The 27,299-nt window shown below is 39.0% G+C and overlaps 1 protein-coding gene and 1 long non-coding RNA gene across 3 annotated transcripts in view; one reads left to right on the plus strand and one right to left on the minus strand.

Annotated features, from left to right (window-relative positions):
- INTU (inturned planar cell polarity protein) overlaps positions 1-24,363 on the minus strand; it is a 34,438-nt gene extending 10,075 nt beyond the window's left edge. The window contains exons 1-9 of one of the 2 annotated variants that reach the window (XM_053975714.1): positions 24,233-24,350; positions 19,812-20,398; positions 11,978-12,025; positions 11,029-11,114; positions 5,599-5,793; positions 1,849-1,967; positions 1,459-1,548; positions 993-1,070; positions 1-190 (exon numbers count right to left, since the gene is read on the minus strand). In XM_053975714.1, the coding sequence (XP_053831689.1) occupies positions 1-190; positions 993-1,070; positions 1,459-1,548; positions 1,849-1,967; positions 5,599-5,793; positions 11,029-11,114; positions 11,978-12,025; positions 19,812-20,398; positions 24,233-24,321 (1,482 nt within the window). In that variant the 5' untranslated portion in view covers positions 24,322-24,350. Of the gene's footprint in view, positions 191-992; positions 1,071-1,458; positions 1,549-1,848; positions 1,968-5,598; positions 5,794-11,028; positions 11,115-11,977; positions 12,026-19,811; positions 20,399-24,232 lie in introns of both variants that reach the window. The other variant, XM_053975715.1, reaches the window with a different exon arrangement.
- A 67-nt stretch (positions 24,364-24,430) lies between these two features.
- Positions 24,431-26,717, plus strand: LOC128806286 (uncharacterized). The gene is made up of 3 exons (XR_008436765.1): positions 24,431-24,663; positions 24,969-25,072; positions 26,523-26,717. It is a non-coding gene; the product is annotated as an uncharacterized LOC128806286 (long non-coding RNA).
- The last annotated feature ends 582 nt before the right edge of the window (positions 26,718-27,299 follow it).

The following is a 27,299-nucleotide window of genomic DNA, read 5'->3' on the forward strand; positions in this document are numbered from 1 at the left end:
CTTGACTTCCTGGGGCAGCGTCAGCCAGCGCAGGCCAGGGAAGCCACCCAGGAACAGGGCACTGCAGGGATCCTGCTCCTGGGCACCGGGGCTGCTGCTGGGCTGGAGCCTCGCGGGACGGAGGGCACGCTGGAAGAGCAGGTTGAAAAAATGATCCAGGCGAGAAACATTTTCCACCTGGCAGAAAGCACTGGACAAACATGAACTCCAAGTTAGAATAACACTGAGAAATGTACAGCTTGTTTATATAACCCTCAGTCATACACAAGCCTCTTTACAGCACAATGCTACACTTGGGTGTTTTTTTAACATGGAAAAAACCACTAAGCTGATATCCAGGCAGTACCTACAAACAAAGAACAAACTAAACCAGTATGGTATTACCATAGAGCAGCTTAAGGTCAGTGAAACATCAGTCTCATCCTTTTGGAAACTGAGATTTGTTATTTTTGTTCACTATGGCATACACACATTAACCCTGAATTAAATGCAAAAATATGAGTAATCCACCTGGGCAATTTTATTTAGTTAACAGTCAGACTGAAAGTCTCCTGGGTTATTTCCAAATGCAGAGAAAGACACTTACTCTGCCAAATGGAGTTTGATACTCTCTAGATACTCTCTCTGGAGAAGTCCAGAGTGTTTACTCTGTTAAAAATGTAACACTGATACACATGTATGTTTTACAGACACAGAGGATAACGTTTGCAGACTGCTGCTGACATCCACAGTGTCTTGGATTATGGGAATGATTTAACCTGATCAAGGACAAAACTTTCTGAAGTGACAAAGCCTGCTGAAAGAGTGTCTTACTAGTGTTAAGACTGAAACCAAAAGGCAAGAACAACAGAATTCTTGTTTTTATACAAGTGTAAAGGAACATGCCAAGAAATTCCCTGGAAACATTAAAATTAATCCTAATACTTGTCTTTTTCAGTGAACTCCAATGAAAAATGAGTGACTGAAAAGCAAATACTTCTGAAAGAACTCACCTGTCCAAGGAACTGTACATGAATGTCAAGGTCCTGACAACATTTTCAATCATGTTCCTCAGCTGATAAAGTGGCACACTAACAAATAAAAATGAAAACGTACAGCTATGGTTATAACATCTTTATGATGAATAAACAGCCCTCCTATAATATTATTGATGTTATTCAGCAGTCTCTTCAAAGAACTTGAGTTTACCAAATCCTAGGATACTACTCTTTTCTAACTTAAAGATATTCCTGGGATCTTATTCTCTTCGGAGGAAAAGAAAAAGAAATTACAACAATGGATATATGAAAGATGTGAATAAAGTCAATCAAAATAGTGGAATCAGAGACATAAAAACCAGTTACAACAAAAAGAGTACATTTTAAGCCCTTTCTTGCCTTTTTTTGTTAGAAGAGTACATAAAATAAATTTGAGGACACAAAATATAAATGAAAACAAAACTTTTCCTTTGAAACTCACTTTTCTTCAGGAAGGCCAATTATGAACAACTTATCAGATTCTTTCCAGTAAACAACTTGAACCAGTTTTTCACATAAGAACAGGGAGGAACTAGAAAAAATGAAACCAAAAGTATTTCTGTTAACACTATGAAGTTCTAAAGGAGCTGAAAATCATTTCACTGAACTAAAAATCCTAGTCACTGCTACCCACTACAACAAAATTCCCCAAATCAATTTACATCCAGGCTGAGCACTCCAACTTCAGGCATGCTGTTGTAGTTAAAAAAAAATTACTGCCTAAACAGGTTGAGTTGCTCTGGTTTGTCTAGAACTTGATGCATGACCCATGTTTGCTGTACATGTATGTATAAAGTAATAAAAACAGTAATTACATTTCAAACAGTTTTACCTGATAATCTCGGTACCAGTAACACTTTCCAGTATGTCAGACAGTGTGAGAAATATCCCTCTCACACTTTTCAGTTTTTGGGATGCTTCAGATATGGGGTACTGATAAATAATTTCTTGCTGTGAAAAAAGTTAGCTGTTAGTGAAGAAACAAAACCAAAGCCCCTCCAAAAAATCCCCACAGAAAACAAAATAATGATTTTTTTATTGTGGTAACAATTGGGGTTTTTTTTAAACATGAAATCTTTTATCATATCCTTTCATATCACATTGAAACAAGCAGTGCACTGCATGGGCATACTGGAAAGTTCTAAAAGGCACATGAATGTTTCTGACAGTTTTAAATTCTCTATTTTCTAGAAAAGCATGACTTACTTAGATTAATTATTACATGGAGAAATGTAAAATGACAATTGGTGTGGCTGCTGCATCTTACAGCTTTAAGTACACTGTTAACACATCTGATGCCAAGAGAGAGGAAGAAATTATTTGTTGTTAGAGTGCTGAGGCCTTGGCACAGGCTGCCCAGAGAAGCTGTGGATGCCCCATCCCTGAAGTGTCCAAGGCCAGGCTGGATGGGGCTTGGAACAGTCTGGTCCAGTGGAAGGTGTCCCTGCCCATGGCTGCAGGGTTGTAACTGGATGATCTTTAACATCCCTTCCAATTATGTCATTCTCTGATTCAAGTATTTGTACAGTTCTTTCAATGTCTGAATTCTGACTTAAAACATCATCAGACATACAGCTCTTCAAAGCTAACATAGAATATGAAAACTCAAGTCTCTGTATAACCCTACCTGGCTGCTTTACATGGATAGCATAAAACATAACTGATGAATATGCTCAAATTTTAAAATACACCATTAAGATTTCTCATTAAACATCTGACCAGATACACAAGTCATTTGAAACTAAAGCTCTATAGAGACAAATATCTGTGAGATAGCTTTCTTTTTCTAACCATTAAAAAAAAAATCATTCTTTTATTCAAGCATTTTCAAATTTTGTATTATTTCAGTAACTATAAAAATATAGTAATAAGCAAACATGATTCCCCCTCATTTATTCCTTTTTGCCAAATCATGATGGGCCAAAAATAATGCATATATTATTAAGCATATCCACTGCAAAGATTATAGTAAATTATCTTTCTCCACAAACAAATGAGACACAGGCATGATTAACTTCCCTGTTTATGTCACTAATCACATTCAGCCAGTGCCAACACCCGTTAGAAAATTTGCCTTCATCAAGACTAAAAGAATGCAAAATTTTGTTACAGAAGGACCTGACAAACTCTTCATTCACATCCAATTTAATTAACTCTATTTATAAATACTCATTAGTGACAAGGATCTTTTTTTCTGGACTCAATCGCTCAACTGGAGAAATCCTGCTGTTTTCTAATTGCAGCACTGCAAAGGGCTAGAAGGAGCCTTTTCCCCCCTGCCTCACTATGAACTGGGGCCTTCACACAAAATTTGTTTGAGAATGATCTGAACACATTCCCAGGGAAAGAAAAGCCAGCTGTAACAAACAGGCAGAACTGTTATTATGTATGGATATAGTGATTTAGCAAGGGCCAGCACATGCCACCAGATCAGCTGTCTCCAAAGCAAGCCCAAAGGTCACAGGCCAATGACAATGGGATTAATAAATACAAGTACCTCATTTCTTCAAGTGTAAATCCTCCCTCAACCTAAACCCCAAACCTGGACAGAATATTCTAGTAAGAGTAGAAGGAACATGAACATTATTCCTTTTAAGACATGCTATTACCAAAATCAGGTCAAAGATGTGAGTGTTGCACACGGCTACAAATAATGTATAATTGTAATATCCACCTTAAACTAAAATTTAAAAATGGCAGGGTTGACCTTATTCACTGAGAAACTGTTACCATAGGGACACCCCCCCACAGGCACACATACACACCTCCCAAATGATTCCCAATACTACTTCCCTGCAGAGCTGAGCAGACAGAGCTTGCAAGTCTTAAAGCTCATTTATTCTATTTTAGGTGCCAAAAGCTCACAAGTGGAATACTTATTTACAAGTTCCAGTTGCCACAGTTTACATGGATGTGATCTGCATACTGTGCCTCCTCTGGATATGGGTAAAGCAGCTTCTTAAAGGGTCATTATATTTCAGTTGTGCAGGATGGCTTTATTGTACCATAACTTAATTTAAAGTACTGCTTAAACTAAATCTGGGACAGGACATCTACAGGATAGAACTTGCCTGAAGTTCAGAAAATTAAATTTAAAGACAAATGCCTTAAAGAAGGCGGCATTCTTTTGCAAGGAAATGTTATAAAGAGCTTCATTATATCAGCAAAGCATCTCTCAACATATTTGGGGCTGCATAATTGCCAAGACTTCTCAGAAAACAATTATTCCATGTTGTGAAGGGACAACAAGGGCATTACAATCCCTCTTTTACCTCTGCTCAATGTCCAGGATTAATCTGTTTCTTGGGAGAATGTAAAGGAACAATGGGGCAAAAAACCAGTATTCAATTTACTGTGAAGTGCACAATTGCAATCAGGCATTTACATGTGTAAGAGAGGAGCCACAGGCCCTGAATTTTTTTTTTTTAAATATTTCATGAAGTTTATGTGGTCAAGAAAACACTGACCTTGGACTAGTACATGTTATGGTATAATGTAATTTTCTAGGGTTCTCCTTCCCATCCCTGTCTCTAGAAAATAAAATTAAACCCTGTTTTGTGTAGCTTTAACACTTCTTCTCTATTGCACATCACCAGCAGAAAGTAGACTTGTAGCAGTTGAAAAATAGTATTAAAAAAAAGTAAAGGTATCTCAATCTAAGGATAAATTCCAAGGGAGAGAAAGCAACATGCTTTCTTTCTGCTCCCCACTCCCTCACTGTCCTGCCATCTTAGTCCCTGGGGACTGGAAAAACCTGTGCTTTGTTTCATGTCTCCTCAGCATAGATAATATACGATCACTGGGACACAAAGCTAAATTTGAGAATCACATAAAGGCAGAAGAGTCTTTTCCCAAATGTCTGTTCCTAAGAAGTCCACTTTGTCCACTTGTCATTTCCAGACTGGGAAAGAGGCCAAGCTCAGCTCTGTGTCCCTGCGTGGAGAGGAATATTTGTAGCTATGGCTACATCCTGAGCAACTACACAAACTTACAACGCCTTACATGCACACTGGCAACATTTTCCCCAAGAACACAATAAAGAGAGAGAGTGAAAGGAAGCTTTACAGGACAAAGGAAAAGTACTTCAGCGGCTCTAAAAATGCTGCCCAAGCAAGTATCAGCAGCTGACTGCTAACAGCAGACATGCCAGAGCCCTCTAAGAAAAGGCACATTAGCATTTCAAAACAGGAGGAGCCAGACAGATTATGGATGTGGACTGCCAATAGCTCCTGCTGGAGCATATTTTTTTGACTAGGCAGATCCTGGCTTAAAAACCTCCAGGTCAGCATCCCAGAGACAGCTCTGCACTGGGGAAGGCACCTTGGCTGTGGAGTCACCACCTGGCTGCTCCTCACCTGCTCTCAGCTGACTTCAAGGCCAGTCAGGAGTTTGTCAGCAGTGATGCTGGTTCTTCCCCCCTGGAATTTCACACCTTACCTCTGCCAAAATGGGTATTTTATGGATGATACCCAACTCCAAACCATGAGGAGGACTTTTTATTTATTCTTTTACATCAAAAGTCCTAAGAGCTGCTAGGTCAGTGGTTACCTTGGAGCTCAGGTTTATTGAGTCAGGCACATACCTCATCCTTGGATGTCTCTGAGTCTGGTTTCAGCGTGAGGAACATGACAATGTGAGGCACGTCCTGCACAGCCTGCTGAAGGTCCAAGGTGTCTTCTCCCCACAGGAGCCGAACCAGGTTGTTCATACTTGACTTGCTCCTTTGCTCAGAAGTTCCTTCAGGCTCAAATACTGAGGTCTCAAATGTCATTTTAACCTATTAAGGTAATTAATTACTGTGAGAATGAGGCTGTACTTACAATTACTTTCCAGTATCAGATGAAACACATGGAGTTTGAGCCCTTTAAGAGGTTAGGTTTTCTCAGCCCCAGCTTTACTGACGAAGATGCAAGCTAACAAAATTCCTGCTGTTTCAAGAAAACCAATTATACATTCAGCATTACATAACCATCTATTACAAAGGACAAGCCAGCTATTACATGGTCTATGAACCATGTGAGTAAGCATGTGGTTTGCTATGTTTTCATACATAATTCTTATGGTTTTGAGAATAGAAAAACATACTTACTACTCTGGCTTTGTCTGAGCACAATAAACCCATTACTGTGCCATTGAAACACACACAGTATTTGACTTCTTTCAAAATGTCAGCAGTTTCTTAAATACATATCCTGAAGGCTCTTTCTCGAGCATTTCTTTGCCATTTTGACTGACTGACACATTTGCACAGGGAAATCCATTTAAATTTACACTGGAGTGCAAAAATCTGTTAAAATTGTAATGGTAGCAATTCTTTCATTTTCAGTATGTTAACTTTCCTTTTTTTTTAACTGTAAAATCAGAAAATAAGAGTTTTGTTGTTGTATTTAACAATTTACACAACTACCAAGTAGACCAAAAACTGCTTACATCCCTTACTGTGCTGTCTTCAGAAGAAAGATCAGAACACAAACAGAATATCCTCTCTTAAACAAAACCTTAAAAGGTTTTAGATGATCAAGCTGATTTTGCAAAAAAAAATATGATAGTTACTGTCCCTTATTTCCCAAATAAGTTTAAACCCAGGAGTTTTAGAATAAATTAGTATTTCCTGACACACAAACAACATATAATCCAAACTTGATGTAGAAACATGTTTCAAAATTTGCTTTACAGACATACTTTTTAAAGCTCTGACATAGAAAAATTATGTTTGTTAATTGTCTCAGCAGTGATGAAAGCGATTTTTTTCTTTTTTTGTGAATGAACACATTATCATTAGTATGAAAGGAGGAGATGTGAGAAACACCGATCTCTTGACTGAGCATAAAATGCTAGTTCCAAGGAGAAGAAATTAATTTATGTTCTTGGATGAGACCTTATTGTTTATCAAAGTGACTGAAGATATATCTGGACTAAGTAGGCATGCTCTTAGTTTCCTCTTTCACATGTTTTTACTCAAGACTGTTTGTCTGCCTTGAAATACTGTAACATGGGAAGTTCTGAACACAACACATCACACCAAACCCTGCTTCTTTCTTAAAATCAGTGCACTTTAGCCTGAGGACTGATGCAACAAAATCCATTTTTGTTTTTCCAATTGTGATAAATTTTGAGAAGCCCAAGCAGATAATTTATACATTTAAAACCAGATCATTTTGGTAATTGTGTATGTGTGTTCACAAACTTCAAGAGAGGAGTGCCAGCAAGAAATAACGATCCTTGAAAACACCCACTGCCTGTCAAAGTAGCTTGGAGAGAAGTGCCATCGTCAGCTCTTACAGCTACATTTGTCACTGGTTGCCATCTTCCACTTTAGTCCCTTCCCAACACTTTCCATTCATTTTCTCCTCTCCTATTTGGGCTGCCATCAGTCTTTTTTCTCCTCCTCTTCCCTGACACAGCACAGCAGCCAGTCCTGCTCTCCTGTCCTATCTCTTTCTTTTCAGACAGCAACTCATCCCTCGCCCTCTCCTCACCAGTCCAGTTTTGATTCCTGGCACTGCACATGAACAGGGCTTGAGGAGCAGGAACACCCTGCTGAGAAGCAGCTGCTTTCTAAGCCCCAGTAACTTGATAGTTGACAGTTTCAGAAGTGTGTGCTTTCTTCTTCAGCATTCTGAAACTCCGTTCTGTTTCTCTGTCACGCCATCTGCATATATTTCAGAATATTTTCCTCATACCCTGTCTAACTTCTTACAGATTTCCTTAAGGCTTAATAGTTATTTCTCTCAACTTCTACTGCAGCTTGTCTCTGGACATTAAGTCATGACACTTAGGCTACAGTCTCTACATTAATGACACACAGATGTCATTCTTGCTGCAGTCTACCTTTTAGTCGCTCAATTTAAAAAAAAACAAACTTAGTCTGTCTTGTCTTAAGAGACACAACCATATGATCCTCCAAAGAACAGCTCAAAACAAACTGGACTGAACAGAACTTTAACTCTTTCTCAATCTGGAGTCATCCATGCTGCCTCCCACATCACTGTAATAGAAATTGACCAGGAGACTGCATTTCGACATATATATATATTTTTTTTTTGGTGGAGAAGAAATGAATCTTCATCCTGAGCAGTGCATAGGATCTGATTAAGTATGGCTACTCAAGTCCCCTTTTATAAGTACAGACCGTGAAACTTTCTACAGCTTCGATTCCATTTCTCCTGAAGAAAACCAGTTCAAGGCACAACAGAAAACAGAAAATTACATAAAGAATGAGAAAAGCATTAATATTCCACTCTATACATCATGCTCATGTTCTCAATACTTAGAACATTTCTCAAGAAGAATTTAATCAAATGGCAAGAAGGTGGCAGGAACAGCTAACTGTGAGGGACATGGATCATCATTTTCTGCTTAGGAAAGGTGACAAAGTGGAACATGACAGAGCTCTCCACAGCCATGGCAGGGTAAGAAATGAACAGTTAACTTTCTCATAACCCAGGAACGTGGGGGTATGACATGCACTTGGTTAGATGGAAATTTGAAAGCCACTGATAATTAACATAATACAAATCAGTTACATAAATCACTGTTCCAGGATGCTGTGGAGGTCAAAGGAATTTTAAGAAACAAAGGAGAACATAGAAATCCTTAACTGATTTTACAAGTCCTTTATTATTAACTGCTGGAAGCTGGAAAGTAATGACTGGAAGGTCACTTTGTATTTAATCTGCTTCTTAATACTATTACACATTTCTCAGTGTAGAAAGAGAAAATGTAGCTGCTGTACCACTGGTCTGCCCCAGAAAGGCATGATTTCATCTGCAAGAAAGCTGCATGGCTTGGAAGATGGATTTCATTACAGACAGAGCTGGGGGCATTGCCTGCCTTTTAAAGACTGCTTGCTGGTTCCTGTTTTCAGTATCTGTTTGCCATGTGCTTATGGTCTGCACAACTGGAACTCAACATTTCAGGCTGAAATTGCTGATTCTAGATACCTGCCTCAGGCTGGATATTTTTACAAAGTTTTGAGTCATATGGTTCTGCAATTTCTGAGTATTAAAGAAGAGTATATTCCTTTAGCATATCTTGCCCTTCCTATTCTGTCTTCTCTGTCTCGTGGTGCTAGGAAACAGCAACTATTTTGATTACAGAAATGTAAAATGAAGGATTAATGTAGCAGTTGGACTTCTATTTCTCAATAAATGCGCTAAACTAGCCCTTACAAGCCTAGATCTAGTTGCCTAAACTGAGGTAAGAAAAACAAAATTCTGGAAATACAATAATGAGATATGTTATGTCACATAGTGCAGTTGAATCTAGGTAGTGAAGTTTTTGAAATTAATTCCAGCAATTTTTAACATGAATCCAGAAGAGCAGGGACTTCACTTAAAGAAATAACTTATATGTAAGTGAGAAGGCTTCAAACTGCATATTGTTTGATATTCTGCAAGGTAAGATGACTGAGAACACAGTAACAATTTTGCTTGTATTACAAAATGTCAGCTACAACAACCCTCTGCTCCTTCAACAGCATGATTGCAGTGTACTGCATGGCAAAAAAACCCAGAAGTCTGTATTTACATCTCCACTGGTCTATTCTAGCCACCACTTGTCTGGCTTGACTCAAACTGCACAGTGGAAAAGGAATAATTGCACTTTAATGAAAGGATTTGGAAAGCCACCATGATAAATATTTCAAGTAATGGCTGCCTGCTTGACAGAGCAAACACTGACACTGCATCACCAGGAACTGCTCTGTCAAGGGCTACACTGCATTTGAAAAACAAGTAATACCTACACCCTCATCTAGAGAGGATGCAATTACACAAACTGGATCATCTTTGCCTTTTTTATCATTCTGTATTTAATAACAGTTACAGCAACTCCATATTTGGTCAAAGGCAGACAAGAGAAGATTTTTCTCCCATGGAGCTCTGCCAGTGCCTGACCACAACTCCAGTAGCTCAGGCAAACTTCAGGCTGTCAGATATCTTGGAAAGCTTCCTGAATTGACATCTTCAGTACTCAATCTCACTGCAACTGAATATATATTTCCACAGGAACTTGCATATAGAACTTTGTGTTCAAGAAAACACAAAATTTCCACTCTGAAAAATCTCTGGACTGTAAAATATTTCTATTATTATCATTACCTTGAACATTCTACCTGAAGAAAAACTACCAAGCGACACTTTAATTTTTAACCTGCCCCTGCTCATACCTCATACACATGAAAGTTTCAACTCTTATCTTGTCTTCCCGGCCATCAGCAAGTGGATTTAAGCAGAGTAACTCAAAATATTCCATTTTATGCTAGTAACATCCTAGGTAAGTAACACTCTCCTGACTTTGCTCTGAAGTAGCTATCTAATTCTTCATGACTTATTTAGTTCTTCATTAGAGCTCCAAAATGATTCAGCTAGAAGAAAAGAAAGTTTTGGGGAAAGAAACATAATTCATCAGATTTTTTTGAAATTTTTTTTGATACTAATTTTTATTACTAACTTCTATCAGTTTCATCACTGCTGAGTTTTTAAAGATCTTGAAAGTATTCAATCTAACATCTCTTAGAACCCCAAGAATTAATTTTTGTATTTAAATATTAAACCAGTATCAATTTCACCACTAAAATGCTCTTAAATATTTTTAATAGTACTCCTTGTTAATTCAGGCTTGTTTTTACTGTCTTGTAGTTTGTGAGTCTTGTTTATATTGATGAAGACATAATTATTTAATTTAAAATACTTTCAGAGCAATTATTACCATTTTAAATACAGTAATTGGCAAAAAAATCCACTACTATCCTGCTGACATGTTTATTTTTAAGCTAGACATCAGCACCTACCTATTTTCATAGGATTCTTCTGATTCTGATTTTTATCAGAATTAAACTCTGAAATTTCTACTCTGACTGAAGTCAAGCAATGCATTCAAAAGATAACAGAGTAAATTTTAAGAAAAAGGCCACCTAAACTTTGTTTCCTCAGGAAAAAAAGGCTAGAAGCAGTACTAAGTCTTACAGAGGATTTTTGGAATAAATGTTCAACTGTCCTGTATACTGTACCTGCATAGGACCTGGAATGCAAGACAAAACCCTCTCTATGTTTTCAGAATTCACATCGACATCATTTACAGCAACAAGAACATCCCCTGGAGGTGGAACAGACAAGAAATGAGAAATTCAGTTGCCACTGCACCACAATACAGAGTAAAAAAGTGTCTTACTTAAAAAATTAATATGCCATCCAAGCTGTCATAAATGTCCATTTGTTATATTTAAGTAGATGTTTGTTACATGCAATATTTACCACTTTTAGTCTATTACCTCAGTGCTCCTAAGGCCTTATGGCCATACCCACATCATTTGACAAAAATTATAGAAATATAGAGCGGTTTGGGTTGGAAGGAGGCTTGAAGACCATCTAGTTCCAACCCCTTGCCACAGGCAGGGACACCTTCTACTAGACCAGGCTGCTCCAAATCCCATCCAACCTGGTCTGGAACACTTCCAAGGATGGGGCACCCACAGCTTCTCCAGGCAATCCTTTCCAGTGTCCCACCATCCTCACAGTCAAGAATTTATTTTTTCATATCCGATCTAAATCTACTGTCAGTTTAAAGACATTCCCCCTTGTCCTGTCACTACAGGTCCTTGTAAAAAGTGTCTCCCCATCCTTCCTGTATGCTCCCTTCAGGTACTTCAAGGCCACAATTAGGTAACTGTGAAGCTTCTCTTCTCCAGGCTGAACAATCCCAATTCTCTCAGCCCTTCCTTAGCAGAAGTGTTCCAATCCCTCTGACCATCTTGGTGGTCCTCATGTGTAACAACTCTCCAAGCCTTTCCCTCCATCTAGGCTTGCATCACTCTTGTTACCTGACCAGAAGCAAATTTCTCATTTTAGTCCTTTCTCTTCCATTCCTTGCCCCTGCTGTGGGTTCTCCTCTCTGTGTTTTTATCTGCCAGTTTTTCCTGCCTAACAGCATCTTGTGTTTTCTACATCTGACACTCTTACCATCACTGGAAATGGGGAAAAAAACTCTTAGGGTCCCACAGTCATTAACTGCAAGAGAAAAAGTTTTGAAAAATTAAAGGCACCACCTACAAAAGCAAACAGAACCAAATTATAGCTTACAAACTTAAAATCCACATTCCAGTTTAAAGTACAAAAATCAAACTGGGATTTCTATATGAAGTGAAGGAAAATATTCTCAGGAAGTATCCCAGCGGTAATTAATTGATAACCTATGCCTCATCCCCCTCAAAAAGATGCATGTTAAAGCATGGAGTGTGCAAGAGGGATATGAGACCTGTGGAAAAGAAGACCAAGTTGTGAAACTAGAAAACATAAAAGTAAAATAACATCAAGAGATAAAAGTACATAGACCTGTCAAAAAGATTAGAAATGGGGAAGTAAAAATAAAAGGATTTTTGACCATTCATTGTTTGGCCTTTCCTTGGTGAGTGATTCCATCCCGAGTACTCCTGAGAGTCCTATTCACCTGTGCTCAAGAAAAAAGAAATCAAATGAGGTCATATAGACAGAAGTAATACTGCAGCAACCATAGGAAATTAAGAATCTCTTAGTTAAAGACAAGGTGAGCAGAGCCTAAGGTGAGAAAGCAGCTAGAGTGGAAATCAAAAGGTTCTGCAGACCCTAACCAGAGAACTTCTACAAAACTTTCCAATAAAGGTACTTAGAGCAAACTACCCAGGATGAGGCAACATAAATTTATGACAAGAACTGTAAGAAGTGACTGTCAGTGGCACCAGGATTTGATGATTCATTAGTTCCTTCACAGAGGCAAATACTCAACTTTAGAGTAACAAAATAGCCTTATTTTCTACTTGATTTTCTTTGGTGGCACTTTCAGTTGTCTCTGCTTTCTCTCCTGAAAAACTTAATTAGTTGCTAGCTCGTATCTTCTGTAGATAGGGAAATAAAGAAATTAGCTTCTTATTTAACACTGAAAATTAACAGATTCTTATGTGTGAACTAAAAATACCAAGAGCTCCTCTGAACGAGCAAATTGAAAACCAAGCTTCATTTTGCTTGAGCTGCACAAAGACTCCCCTAGAAAGTACCTCCACATCCTCTCCAGGATTATTAACATGATGTTCATCACTCAGGCAGTGGAAAGGGATTAGAAAAAGGATATGGATTTGCAGCAAAAGTGCATGTTTAGCATAGTTATATTTTAAGCCTTGACTTGGCAATGAAGATGTCAAGTGCAGAAATAAAGTACTGAAGCACTGTAAGGTTCAGTGGGTATTTCAATTTTCCAGGGAGAAGACTTGCTCAGCTCAAACTGACACAATGCTAATGACATAGCACACTACGGAAAAGCACAGCCTGAGTCTCTAAGGTTTCTTGATTCCCTGAGAATCTATTCAAGGCCATAGAATGCTCAAGTTCAGGAGAAGACTGACAGTTACCATTATTTCTATGTTTTAAAATACCTTCAAATTGCAACTGGGATTCTTCCCAGGTACAAGGTCGATTGCTCAAAATCGGTGCAACACACAATCAAGGCCAACAAGAGACATAACTAACCATCAGTAAGAAAACTCTGAATACCTCTAAAATGCAAGCGATATTTCTCTTTAATACACCAGGCAATAACCAGTTGCTCACTCTTCTTTTACATTAAAGGGAAATTCATTCCTACGCCTTCTGATGCAAAACCAAGGAAAGGGTACATTTTATTCTACACATAAAAATGTTTAAAGTTTTTCTTTTTCAAGAAACAGCTCTCTCCCTAACCTCTGTGTTTCTTGATGCAGTTAAGTTTTAGTCTGTCAAATCTTCAACACAACAGTAATTCAAAGACAGAAAAGCTGAAAGTCGAACAGCATCTAAAAAGAACTAAGTAAGTCCATGCCAGAGCCCCAGGACATGAAAATTAGTAATGAAAAGCAGAGCACTCAGGCTACTCTAATATAACAAGAATTATAAACAGGATTACTATGTTCTTTGTTAAGAACACTGTATTACAGATCATAATACACAACTACAAGAGAAAGCATAAATCCCTCTTGTACTCATCTTAAACAAAAGTTTGTGCTCTGTTTGTTTGACTGGATCCTTAGGAATTCTGTTGTAAAGCCATTCAGAGGAGCTGCACACACTTTGTGAAGACATCCACACCTCAGCACTTGAGGGAATGTTTTGGAACCACCAGGGTGGAATAGACAAAGACACTTGGAAAGGAGAAGAGCCATCAGTATTTACATGTTACACACTCCAAGTGTTTTATTTATTCAATGCCTAATGTACACATGTAAAACTTTCATTGCAGCAGTAAATATTTATTCCATCCAATTGGTAAAAATGTAATCATGGACCATACATGGAACAGCTTTCCAGGGCACACAGCCCAAGCAGTCCTGTAAGGCTGGCTGCCTTACAGGAAATGCTGTATCACTATCAAAGAAGAGCAACTTGATACACAACAGAAAATCTTTACTGATTAGTATGAATTTTCCAGAATTGGGGGTGGACACAGTGAGGGTAGGTGTTTGTAGTTTTTGCTACTTTTCTTTTTGCCACATACAACAGCACTCAAAGAATAGAGACTATGAAGTAACAGAATAAATAACATCACTGGGTAAAGTAAGAGTTGTGTAAAATTACCAGAATAGTCTTAAAGAAGGACATGACCACAAGAGCTACTCAGTGTGATAATTAACTGCAGTGAAAAAGTTAATACATGCAAGTTGTACTTTGTAAGAGCTTGACATCTACATTTTATTTGAGAATTGTTTCTTGCCCTTTAGCAGTGTGAAAAACTTACAGAAAGACAGACTGATTCAGGTCTTCAGACATTAAATATGTCAAAAAATTAATGCACTTGTATTAATCTAATTTCCATTACCTAGTGCTTAAACAATTCAGTTTAAATGAAATCGAAGTGTATATAGAATATATACAGAATAAATAGCTTTTGCAATTAAGTTGGTCTAACTCAGTGGTCTGCAGAATTAAGTCAAACTATCCCAATCTAAAACATCACTGAATTACAGATACAGGGAGAAACATCAGAACAAAGTATCACTCAGTTCTGTTTTTAGAGATGCAGTGAGCCACTGCAACAGAGGAAAGGAATTTTCTTCAGGCAGCTCCAGGATATCATTGCTTAAGTCAACAAATTTATCTCTAGAAAAAAGACATGTCCTTCTGGAAGAAAGTAGTTTAGATTACGTATTAGGAAGAGATTCTTTCCTGTGAGGGTGGTGAGGCCCTGGCACAGGTTGCCCAGTAGAGCTGTGGCTGCTCCATCCCTGGAAGTGTCCAAGGCCAGGCTGAATGAGTGTAGTGTGGGGTTAGACCTCTTCCAACTCAAACTATTCTTTGACTCTTTTTAAGGAATTAAGTAAGCTTTACTTAAATCTCATAATAAAGAAGGATCAAGCTTTTGAGTGCTATCACTTACTGTGGAAACATTCTCAGTTGACAAAAACTGTAAGACATCCATACGTGTTCTCTGCACAATGTTACGCAGGGCTGAACTTTACTTGAGTGATGAAACAGAATTCTCTCTATTTTATTAGTTCTCATTAGAAGAGACTTCTCCCATCCAGTCAGCAGCAACTAAGACCAGTGTGTCTTGATATCAAACACCCAGTCTACACACAGCTGATGGAATTATTCCTGCCTCTTTAATGACAAAGCTTAGGAAAGTCTTTGGAACTGTTGACATCCCTAGAATGTTTATTTCAGAGCTGCCTATCTCTTTGCCACTTGAGGCACAAGACAATGACTTCTGTTAACCATTCCTTCCCTAGAGATAAACCTGCAAGCACCATTTCTAAAAGTAGATCCCCATTAGATTAAGCCCAGGGACACAGACTGGCAAGTAAGCACCACTTCTATACTCTGATGGGAAGGGCACATTTTTTTTTCTGAAATCAAGAGAATCAAGTTGTTCCCATGGGAGAGGATGGAGGACACTTTTGTCACGGAATCCTGATATTTAGTTTTCTCCGTTCTTGGTAATAACTTGGTGGGAGCACTTATAAAAGTTCCCATATGCCTTTCCAAAAAAGGCAAACTATGGAATGCATTCCTACTGAAGAAAGGCAGATCAATTATTTGTTTAAATGTTAGCAGGCTGCTTTCATCCAAACCAGTGCTGCTGTGCTTCAAGAGGAGATGAAAGGAACAAAAGCCACATCCCAAATGCCACAATGAGAACACAGCAAAACTTACACAAACTCTGTTTCCATCTTGTGAGCCAAACATCTCTACTCTGGAGAGTAAAGATACACCATGTATGGTAATTCCACGTAGAAATCACAAACTCTCACAGTATTTTGGTCCTTTCTGGTCCTTTGGTCCTTCCTTGTCTTTTTTCTGACAGGACTCCAAGGATATAGTCCTTTCGAGTGAAATTTGCAGTAGCAGCTGTAGCTTTTGCATACTGGAGTATTATAGCCCATCTTTACTATCAAACACAATTAATTCTTGTCAGTGGGGAGTTTTCACAATTTTTTGACAATTTTACATACTGATAAAGTGAGAAGATTCATACTGAGCTATTTGGTTATGAGAGCAATAAGATACTTTCAAAGAGGATAACAACAATACACTTTGCTAGTGAAAAGAGCTTTGCTGTATTTTCAGTGTCATTGGAATTAAGTTTTTATTTTACTCTGGTAAAGATGATGCTCAACAGCATTTACAAGAACTTTTCCCCAGTGTGGATCCAACAGGTTTCAATTTGAAGAGGGGTGGGAACCAAATTATAATAGCATTACCTATCACAACCCTTTTTTGTCAGGATCTGAATGTGAGTATTTTGAGAAGTTTTTCCTCTTTGAAGGTATGCTCAAAGTCTTCCACAGCAGACCAAGCTTTGCTTAATGTTGCAAATTACCTGAAACAAGGAAAATGTTTTGCCAAAAATACAAAAGGCACTTAAAAAGCACAAGATAGAAGCAACTGCATTTCATCTTAACCAAAATGAAAGTGACAACAAGTTTAAAAACAAATGAGTGCTTTTCTGATTTGAAAATTTAAGATGGATGCTGGCCTGCTAAATGTAAAAAAAAGATAAATTAACTGATAAACAACACATGGATAGAGTGCCATCTTTTTAAAGTTTTAGCTTGCAGAACTGTTGCGTTTACTATCATATGGTCAGTGCCTGCATTCCACTTGGTTAATAAAATACAGCAACAAGACTTACGACTTCCATATGCAATCTTAAAACCAAAAATTAAAGTGTACTGTGCAAATAATAAACAGATGTTTGAAGTGTTCAAAGCTATAAAGGACATACATTTCAAAACAAATAGGAGAAGCCACCTGAGGAAAGTGATTATTAAGGATGGAAAAAGAAGGTACTTCCACAAAAAATGCTGAAGCATAAACCACTTTGTGAGTCAAAATGATTGCTGCAAACTGGTGACCAGGAAGACAACCAGATGTCATTTTAAAGCATGTATTTTTAAAGGAAAGTATAATTTGGATTTACCTCACAAAAGACTACTGCCAAGCTGGTCTGGACCACCGAATTATTATAAAGCTGAACAAGAACAGGTTAATGTTTATACACATACAGGTCAACGGAGATGAATAAAGTTATAACCAGAGCAGCCAGCAGGCATTGTGCTGTGCTGATCAGGTATTCCTCCTCTGTGATGGCCTAAGAAGCTGCTCACTTTGGTGCTAATTCTTCAGTTTTAGACTGATCACAAAAACATTCTTTACCGGCTGTTTCCACAATTCTCCACACAACTCCTAAAACTGACTTTGATCAAGAACAACTGAAAGGCAAAGTCCTGCTGTTATTGTTCTTGAGCTTTCTGTCCAACTTCAGCTCCTGTGATGATCTGAGGAGCTAGCTACTGAACTCCAGTTGCTTCTAAATCAGGCTTTAGGTGTACACCACAGCTATCCCATCCTGTGATGTGCAGTACAGAAGCAGGAAAGACAACGGATTTTTGACAAGAACAGCATTTTTTTAAACTGTATATTCTTTATGCAGACAAGACTGAAATCTGAGCATCTAATTAATGCAAAGCATCCCTATTTCTAGATACCATATAAAATTTCCAGAGTACTCAGCTTCACTATAGATATATAATTTGAAGGTATTTTTATATGAAAATTACATATTTTCCACCACTGGCACTGAACACAGCTCATTTTCTCAGTTAAGAGCTGAATAACCCCAGTATGCTTAAAACTATTTCATTTCCAATGTGCAAAAAACACAAGGCAAGGGTTGATGATAGCCTGGGACATAATAAATGTGCAAGACTCTTCTTAGATGAAGTTAAATGTTCTTCTATTTGAAACAAACAAAAAAAACCGCACAGTTTTTGTCCTCACTAGCTCTGGGAAGCATTAAGTGCAGCAGATAAGATACTATCTCTGATTAGGTCAGCTTGATCTCCTCGATCTGGCACTTGCCTACACTGTTCTGACTTCACACCTGCCCTCACAAAAATGTTATATACAAATCTGTGTCCCAGAATTAACTTACAGGTTACAAACACCCACTCTTACACTAATTAGATTAAACACCCTTAATCAGATAATGTTGAAACTCGCTCTCTCCTCCCCCGCAGCCCACATCCCCTGCTTCTTGACTAATCAGTTCTTGCTGGTTAAATTTGAAAGTTATCCAATTTTCCCTCTGGAGTATTCTTTAGCATCTCTACCAAAAACTCATGCTGGAGCAATCAGCCAGTTGAAGCATGATGCGCCTTTTTACACACACAACACTGGAATTTCAAAAGCACTCATGCTGACTTTGTGGGATTTGTGCTACTTCTAGCATTAAGATTTTTAATGATCTTCTAAGCAACATCACATCTTCACTCTCCCACTCTGTAAGCAACCAGCTTCAAGGGTAATTAAATAACCTTTCACCCTTTACAGATGTGGCCAGGTTGTCTCACATTTACTGTCTCTGAGGTTGATGTCCTGAGAGTGCCAAGTTTTTGAGTGGCCTCAGTGCTGGGAGTGGAAGCATTTCTGCTCCCTCATTACCCCTCAGAGCAGTTCATTCCCCTCCATCATTCACATCTGGGTGCCTGTCAGACCTTCTGCGACCCAAATTTAACTTACTGCACCAGCAAAATACTAGACAGGCAGTTTCTCTTCTGGGTTAGTTTCCTGCCAGGTTATTTCATCAGCTCATGGAAGTGCCCAAGCAGCCAAACCACCACAAAGGCTGTACTGGCTCACTGCCTCCCCAAACTGCAGCCCTGCCATGGATTTGGAGCCTCCCAAAGTCACAACTGCTGAGGAAGCTGCTGTTGGACTTGCTCAAGAGAAAAATAACCAAACAAGGCTGTGGAGAAAGTTTGTAATGTAAGAATGTATCTTACTCAGTATTTTTCCCCTCATTTTTATGACACAAAATCCATTTAAAGCATATATAAGTAAAGCTTTTTATCCAAGGGGGATGCTGTGGAGAAGAATGAAATCTAAATATAGTATCTGACAGACTATAGGTTTGGCTATATCTATCTTGGCTATATCAGTCCCACTTATCTACTGATCAAATTCTCAGCTAAAATCCTAAGTGAAAGGTGGTGATGAGGTATTTCTTGCTCCAAGCTGCTCAGTCTCTGAACATTAGGGGATGGTCATCTCCTTACTGTATTAATGCCTTTCAGGTTATGCCACATGTTCTAAAAATCAGTAACACAGTAAAACTGACTAAGTACCAAACCATCAGATGCAATGACACTGATTTAAAATAACCCCTCCAGAAATGATGTAATTGCTTACGTCTCAAGAATATTCAAGTCAGCTGCCTCTAACAGCAAAAAACCCCATAAATCTTCATATTAAAGGAAGAGCGCAGAAGTTAGCTATTCCTTCAGTTACTTACCAATCAGGATTTGACCTGTTTTCATTGCAGAACTACCTGGCACCAAGCCATGTACCACAAGCTTCTCTTCACAGACTCCTCTGGTGGCTTTATCCCTCCTGCCTTGTTTTTCCACTCTTCTGCTGCTCCATGAAGACTGATGGACAATACCTACTAAGGTTTCCAGCAGCCTCTGCTGCTCTTCTTCCCCAGCACTGTAGAGCTTTCTGGGATTTACATAAACAGATACATCTTTGTACTTCTGCTGAACAGTGACACCTATTTTCTGAGCAGACCGGTGTTTCAATATGGAAGTAGGACCAGAGGGGTGCACACTGCAGCTTCCACTGCCTTTCTTACCAGAACTCTTTGGTAAAAGACTCTTCTTTTTTAGCATTTTGGTCCATTTCTTGAGTTCATACTTTCTTTCCTTTCGTGATCCCTCTTGAATAATTTCAGCTTCGTTTTCACGAAACCGGACATGATTCACTGCTGGTATTTCTGAAGAGCTGTTCTGAAGCAGAACTTCTTCTTCACTTTCGCTTAATTCTAAATAAAATAATTCCCCATTTTTCTGCACACTGTCCAACCACTCAGGCTCAAGGTCACTGGAAAAGAAAGAGGAATGATCAATGAGTTCTGATAAGGAAGATCACTGTGCAAGTGACATCTGATTGTTTTAAGTAGGGAGGGGACAGAGAGAGTGCAAGGGTTGAATAAAAAGTAGGAAAAAATTAGTTGGCCCCTGAACATTGTCAGCTCAACTGCTTTAAGTCTGCCAGGAGGGTTAGGGCTTGTTTTAGATAAATTATGGATATGGCAAGGAAAAATATCCCACCAGTAAAATAGTTTCTTCAAATGCCTTAGAGGAAAACAGCCATTGCAAAAAGCAGTATTCTCTTTTCAGAAAACAAACATTTCTTTGACATGCAAATTTTAATTAGTAATTACATTCATGCGCATGAATGCTTTTCTCTTATGAGAAAAAATTCCATTCTATTTGTTCTCTCCCATTATTTTTTCATTTATGCATTTGTAATATAATCATGGCATGATTTTTGAGGTGGTCCTGTGCAGAGCCTGAAGATAGACCTGTTTATCCTTGTGGGCTCCTTCTAACTCAGGATATTCTGTAATGCTATGGGAACACAGATTGCCAGCCCTTTGGAAAGAGAAGATAAACATTTTAAAAATCACTTAGCCTTAACATTAAAAAAAAAAAAAAACCCAAAACAATTTAAGATGAAATCAACGTAACAATTTTTAAAACCCAAGTTCCAAATAGCATCTGCAAAAATACACACTAAAAATGCAAAGAGGCAGCACTGCTACAGAAACAGATCTGGCAGCTGGTGTGGATCACCCAAAGTCAAGAGCAAGACACTTCTGCAAAGCAAAGGCAAAGCAGCTCTAGGATATAACAGAAACATCATCAGCACAGTGCAAAAAAAATTTTGTCCTAATTTGGCAATGGTGATGTGTCAGCCATGTCCAGTTTCGGATAGTAGGTTTTAAGAAAGATGTAATAACTGGAACACACCCAGAGCAAAGAGACAAATGTTATTTAGCCTATAAACACATTTAAAGGGAAGGAGACTGAAGGAAATAATACTCTCTTGGCTGAGGAAAAAGAAAAAAAAACAACCAAAAACTGCCTGCTGAGGGGCAACAGACCAAATGAACCTTGAGGAGAACCATGGAGTGTTACTCCAGACAGATGAGAATCCATAATGGCCAAAGTAAGAAGAGTACTCAGAGGTTTAATTATCTGGGATGTTCTGCATGGAAGATTTTCAGGAACAGACAAGACCAATTAATTCTTCCCAAGCAGATGAGAAAAGGTCTCTTTGTTTCATAAAACTCATATACGGAAAAATGAGACTGGGGATTTACATCATAATTAATATAGTAGTTTAAAGTCAACACACATTCATACATTTTGCACTAGAACTACTTTTACTGAATAAAGAGTGCAAATCTGGTTTAAAGCTAGTAATAAATATTCAAATAGAGCATTAATTTGAAAACACAGATAAATGATCAAGTTTAGCTGAACAGAGAACATTATACAGACATTGCACCAGAGCACCTTTAAGGGCTCAACAAGGGGATCTGGGTGTACTAACAATACAGAAAACATTGGCATTACTCTCCTTCTGGAGCCCCAGTTATTGAGAAAAGTCTATAGATCTTGCACACAAGAAGAAACATCATCTATCTCCTCTGCATTTATTAGCTTTTTTGCCCAAATAGATAGTTTAAAAGAAGAGCCACCACTTGTGATAATTTGGCTCTACCTGAGGGATAAATCCAAGTTTGTGATTTCTGCTGAGTTGTACTCATAATCCTGAGTTCTAGTTCAAGAAAGTATCAGAATGCTAACAAAACCTAAAGGCTGTCAAGGGCACACTCTTTCTGATCCAACATCTCTCAAAAGGTGGTAGGCAAGAAATAACTTGAGAAGAGTTTTTCCTTGGTTTGTTTCTTAAGGAGTACTCCCACATTCTGGCATATGTAAGCAAAATGAAGCAAAAATAAACAAAAAACCAAAATCCCCAACCAACCAACCAATCAACTCCCCCCGCCACCCCCCCCCCCCCCCAAAATAACCCAAACAAAAAAAGGAAACACTAGAAATTTACAAAAAAATAACATCTGGACTAGCAAAAACTCCTGTCATGTATGATAGCATTTTTATTCCCTTTTAAAAAAGACTCTGATCTTTGGAAAAACTGTTTCTTCTTTGGGGTAGATGTCAAAATTTCAGCCTGGACACGAGTTCATACAGTCATGTTCTCTATTTTGATTAGAACAATATGAACCATTGGCCAAAAAAAAAAAAAGGTGTGGGCATTCTGGTGTTTACTTTGGGTTCACCCAAACAGAACCACACCAGAGAGAAGTAAAGAAGGAACTGTACTGTAAAGAAACTCTCACTTTCCCAACAAAGATCCACAGAGACACCTGGAAAAGCAAATCTGAAACAAGAAGTCTGCACCTCGGATAAGAGATTTTTTCCCCCTAATGCTGTAGTATCACAATACATTTAAACCAAGTAAGACAAGAAAAAAGGGGAAAAAAACCAACTTATTTTGATCTCTTTCATGTCAAAACAGTGCTTACACAATAACCTCAACTTGCCTCTAGGACTGGAAGCTTCAGTCAAAGGACCTAAAAAACCCGAAGGCCTGCATTTCTCTAAGAGTAGTTTCACTGATCCCACACAGGTATTTCCTCTTTGGGATAAATGTCTGAAGAACTGTGCTGATGAAAATTGTCCATTTTTGGAAGAAAGATAAACTAGAAAGGACCCAAGTTCTGCTGGATAAATTGTTATATAGACAAATTTTTAAAAGTATTATACGTATTATTACAAGCAGTAGGCAGGTGTTACGTGCTGAAATCTGTAGAACAGCTTTATCCCCTAAACATATTAAGAATGACAGTAAAAGGCATTCTAGATGAAAGAATCGAGAAAAGAAAAAACCCAAACACACAAAATATAAAAAAACCACATCACTTCAACCTGAAATATTACAGTTGACTTCTGGCTTATAAATACAGAAATAAAGTAAGGTAGGTGTACATACAACAGCTTTGTGTCTGAGCCAGAGGTACAGGGCAACTACAAATTAAACTAGGCTTGAACACAATTCTAATTTCTCCCACTTACTTTTTTTCCCCCCCTCCCCTGCACAGCATGATGAAACTAACATGCTGAATGAAATGCTATTGATTAGACCATGAAATATACATTTGAAGTGTCAAGCACATCTGTTTTAACACAGGGAACCAAGTCAATGTTGTAAGTTGTAAACGACCAAGTTGTTGTTGTAAGTTGAACTTCATCCGAATTAAAAAAATATAAACTAAAACCCCGGAGGCTGCATTTGTAACTTAAAAATACGTATTATAACAGAACTATCTTCTTACTTAGACAGAAGATATGTGAAATACACATTCGAAGTATAAAGCACAGCTGTTTTAACACAGGAAACCAAGTTAATATTATAAGTTTAAGTTCATCCGAATTACAAAATACACAAATAAACTAAAACCCCGAAGGTTGCATTTATAACTGTAAAATAAGTATTATTACAGAACTGCCGTCTGACTTAAGACACTAAAGTGAAAGACGGCACCTTTCCTGCTAAAGCGTGTGCCAAATTCCTCCCTCCCCTCTGCTTCCCAGCGGGGATGCAGAACTCAGCGCAAGCACCGCCCGCAGCGGAGCTCACGCCGCGTTACCCTCAGGGCTCTGCAGGGACACACTGTCGGAAACCTTGCACGGCTCTCTGCTCCCAGCCCAGCCCAGCCCAGCCCAGCCCAGCCCAGCCCAACTCGGCCCAGACCCGCACCGCCCGCAGCCGGGCTCCGCTGCTCACGGGCGGCGCGACCACAGCGGAGCCCCCGCGGCTCGCCCTTCCCGGCCCCGCCCTTACTCGGAGCTCGCAGCCAGCGAGGAGCCGGAGGAGCCGCCCTGGCTGCCGGAGCCCGCGGACTCAGCGCCTTCTCCCCCGGCCGCCTCCATCCCCTCAGTGGCGCCGCTCCCGACGGGCGCCCCGGACGCCATGACAGCCGCACGCCGGGCGGGGCACGTGACGCGCGCCGTGCCCTCCCATTGGCCGGCGCCCCGCTCGCCATGGAGACGGAGGGACGCGCGAGCGCCCGGCCGTGAGGCGCCGTCCCTCGGCGCGGGGGGTAAAGCCTCCATGGCCATGGGAATTCCCGTGTGCCCAGCCTCCCCCGGCCCTCGAACGCCTTTCCCTGGCTCAACGGGAACGCGTCGTGGAGAACCAGGCTTTAAGTAGTTTATTTAGTACCAGCACTCGTCCCATAAAAGATACCGTTAGTGAAACTCGGGAGTCCTAGGGTGAAGCTCAGAGCATTGTAACCAAATACTGGTCAGGAGGGGGAAACATGAGGTAAAAAGTGGTTCTGGGGTCAGCTGGTAAGCAATGGGATGCCTCTGTACTTTATTTTATGTGCTATTGTATCAATTTAACGAGCTCTGAGAATTTAAGGTAGGTTCTCCTTAGGTTTGTAAGGAGAGTAACGTGGTTCAGGAGAAGCAAGGATGTGACAGACCCAAACAGGTACCTTAGAATAGCCCATGCAGTCTACACGTATAAAATCATGCACAGTCGAGAGAGACACACAAAATAATCCCCGACTCAGTTTTCAGGACTTAAATTATTCACATCATGAAAAACAAGACCTATGGCAGCCCTGCAGACAACTTGTTGTGTAGCTCTGTCAGTAAACCCATCAGGACACACATGGTGAGTAGGGAAAGGGATGGAGAGAAATTGTTGGAACATGTTTCATGTGCTGGATTTAATCTCTGCTCACTGGGATATTTGCACAGCTTCAGCAGTGAGGTTTTATAGCGCTGGAACACTACAGAGGAGTGACAGAATCCTGGGATGAAATTGCTGTACTTGAAATTGCTTTAGGGAAGCATATATTAGTAAGTGTGATTTCAAGTGAATTAGCAGACAGAAATGTTTTGGACCGACATCCATGTGATTAAGGCTTCAACTGGAGTAAAAATACCTACATGAAATACTGAAGGGCCATTCTGAAGTCCCTAGATAAGACTTGATTTTACAGATAAATTACTGTTGCATGGTTATTAAGACTACAAACTTATCCAGAGGGGGGGGGACAGAAACATTTCCTGAAGAAAAAAGCTTGTACAACTATGGTTTCATTTAGAAGGTGAGATATACTGTCCCACCCTCACAAATTATGCTTACATTTGCAAGCACTTCTAATACACCGAGCAGCACACTGAAGTGTTTCTGTAGAGAAGTGATAGTCAATGCCAGATGGTGCTGTGTTAGTTAAATTTCACTGAGTTCAAGAGCTGATTAATTGGTTCCAGTTGTTTGCTCACTAAGTGAGAAATACAGGCTCTCTCTCAAGGAGGCAGTGGTTTTACACCACTTGCTATTTTATAGGAATAAGCGTATTATGAATGGAAGGATGATGGAAGGCTTTGGTCCTCAGAGAGGAGTAGCTGGGAGCCACCTAAAGACTTGGCTGAAACGAATGTGGAATTTCTGCTGCTGTGGGAACAATTAAAGATTGCAGGATATATCTCACACAGCAGGATCTTATTTTAGTGAAGACACAGATTTTCCCACACAATCCCTCTTGAGAGGAAAGCGTCTCATTTCTTGGGCATAAATATTAGGATGAAACTTGAAATAATTTGTCTTCTGGCAGACACTTTACACTTAAGCTGAGAGCTGGGGCTGATGCTCCTCACTAAGGAATCCATGAGCCTTCTATGCCAAGTTGCTGTTTTTAACATGCAGATGGTAAAAATCTGCCAGAGGGTATCACTGGCATCAATAGCACTGCTCACCTTCACTAGACAACTGGGTAATGAGCACTTAGGAATGGATAATTAAAGCCTGAAGGTTGTTATGATTAGCTGTTCCTGCAAAGAACTAAATCCACGTGTGGATATTTATTTCCTGACCTAGAGTCTCTTTTTAATTTTTTTTTTTTTTTGCTTAACCTGTTTCAGAAGCTGTTGTGCTTTAAAAATAACAGCCTGCCTTGATCCATGCCTATATTCAGAAGGAGACTGAAATTAAAAGAAGACAGGTTATAGGACACACTGGTTCCATGCTTCAAATTACAGCTCTTCATTAGTGCTAATGAGATAAGAAGGCCCTAAGTGACTTGTTTATGTTTCATTTTTTCCTTTCTTGATTTCAGATCACTTCATATTTCCAGGAAGGCTCTACCAACAACTGGACAGACACAAATGATACATTGCAGATAAAACATGATATGTAACAAGCAGATAAAACTAAGAGGGAAGTAGTTTATCTTTGTTTTTCAGTTGTTTCTTGCTGACACCTGTTTACTGAAAGAAAAATTAACCAAAAATATGAGTGACATTGTATTTCAGCTATTGATTCCAGTTTTTTTTTATTCCTTCAGGGCACAGCATGAGCAAAATATATCAGAATAATTCACTCTTTTTTAAAGATTAATGACAACAACACAACTTTCCGCTCCCCTGCCCAAGTGTTTCTTAAAGGACAAAATACATATTTCACAAGGATTCCTTAATAATGAAGATTTTTTTTTTTATTATAAGGTTCCCATAAAACCCTGTAAGACTGTGATTAAAAAATCTTCTGTTCACAGCTCCTCTGACAGGACTGTGTAGAGACCATCCACAGCAAAGTGGCATGAATTGAAGAGTGACACTGTCATTTTAATTGGGATATTTACATATAAACAGAATGAAAGCTATCTCTGGGACCAGAGGAACAGAAATTTTATGAGCAAAGACTCTAGTGCTCAATAAATGAAAGAGAATATTCTGACTTCTTAAGCTGTCTGTATCAGCTCTGATCACAGAAGGTATTTCAGAAGAACACAAAACCAACAGGAAGACAGCCATGAAAAATCTGGGAAGCGTAGTACAACTCATCTCATTCTTTTGAAAAACAGTCTTAAGTTAAAGAGTTTTCTCCAGAATGA

Source organism: Vidua macroura, chromosome 4 (assembly GCF_024509145.1).
Source record: "Vidua macroura isolate BioBank_ID:100142 chromosome 4, ASM2450914v1, whole genome shotgun sequence".
NCBI classification, from domain to species: Eukaryota; Metazoa; Chordata; class Aves; order Passeriformes; family Viduidae; genus Vidua; species Vidua macroura.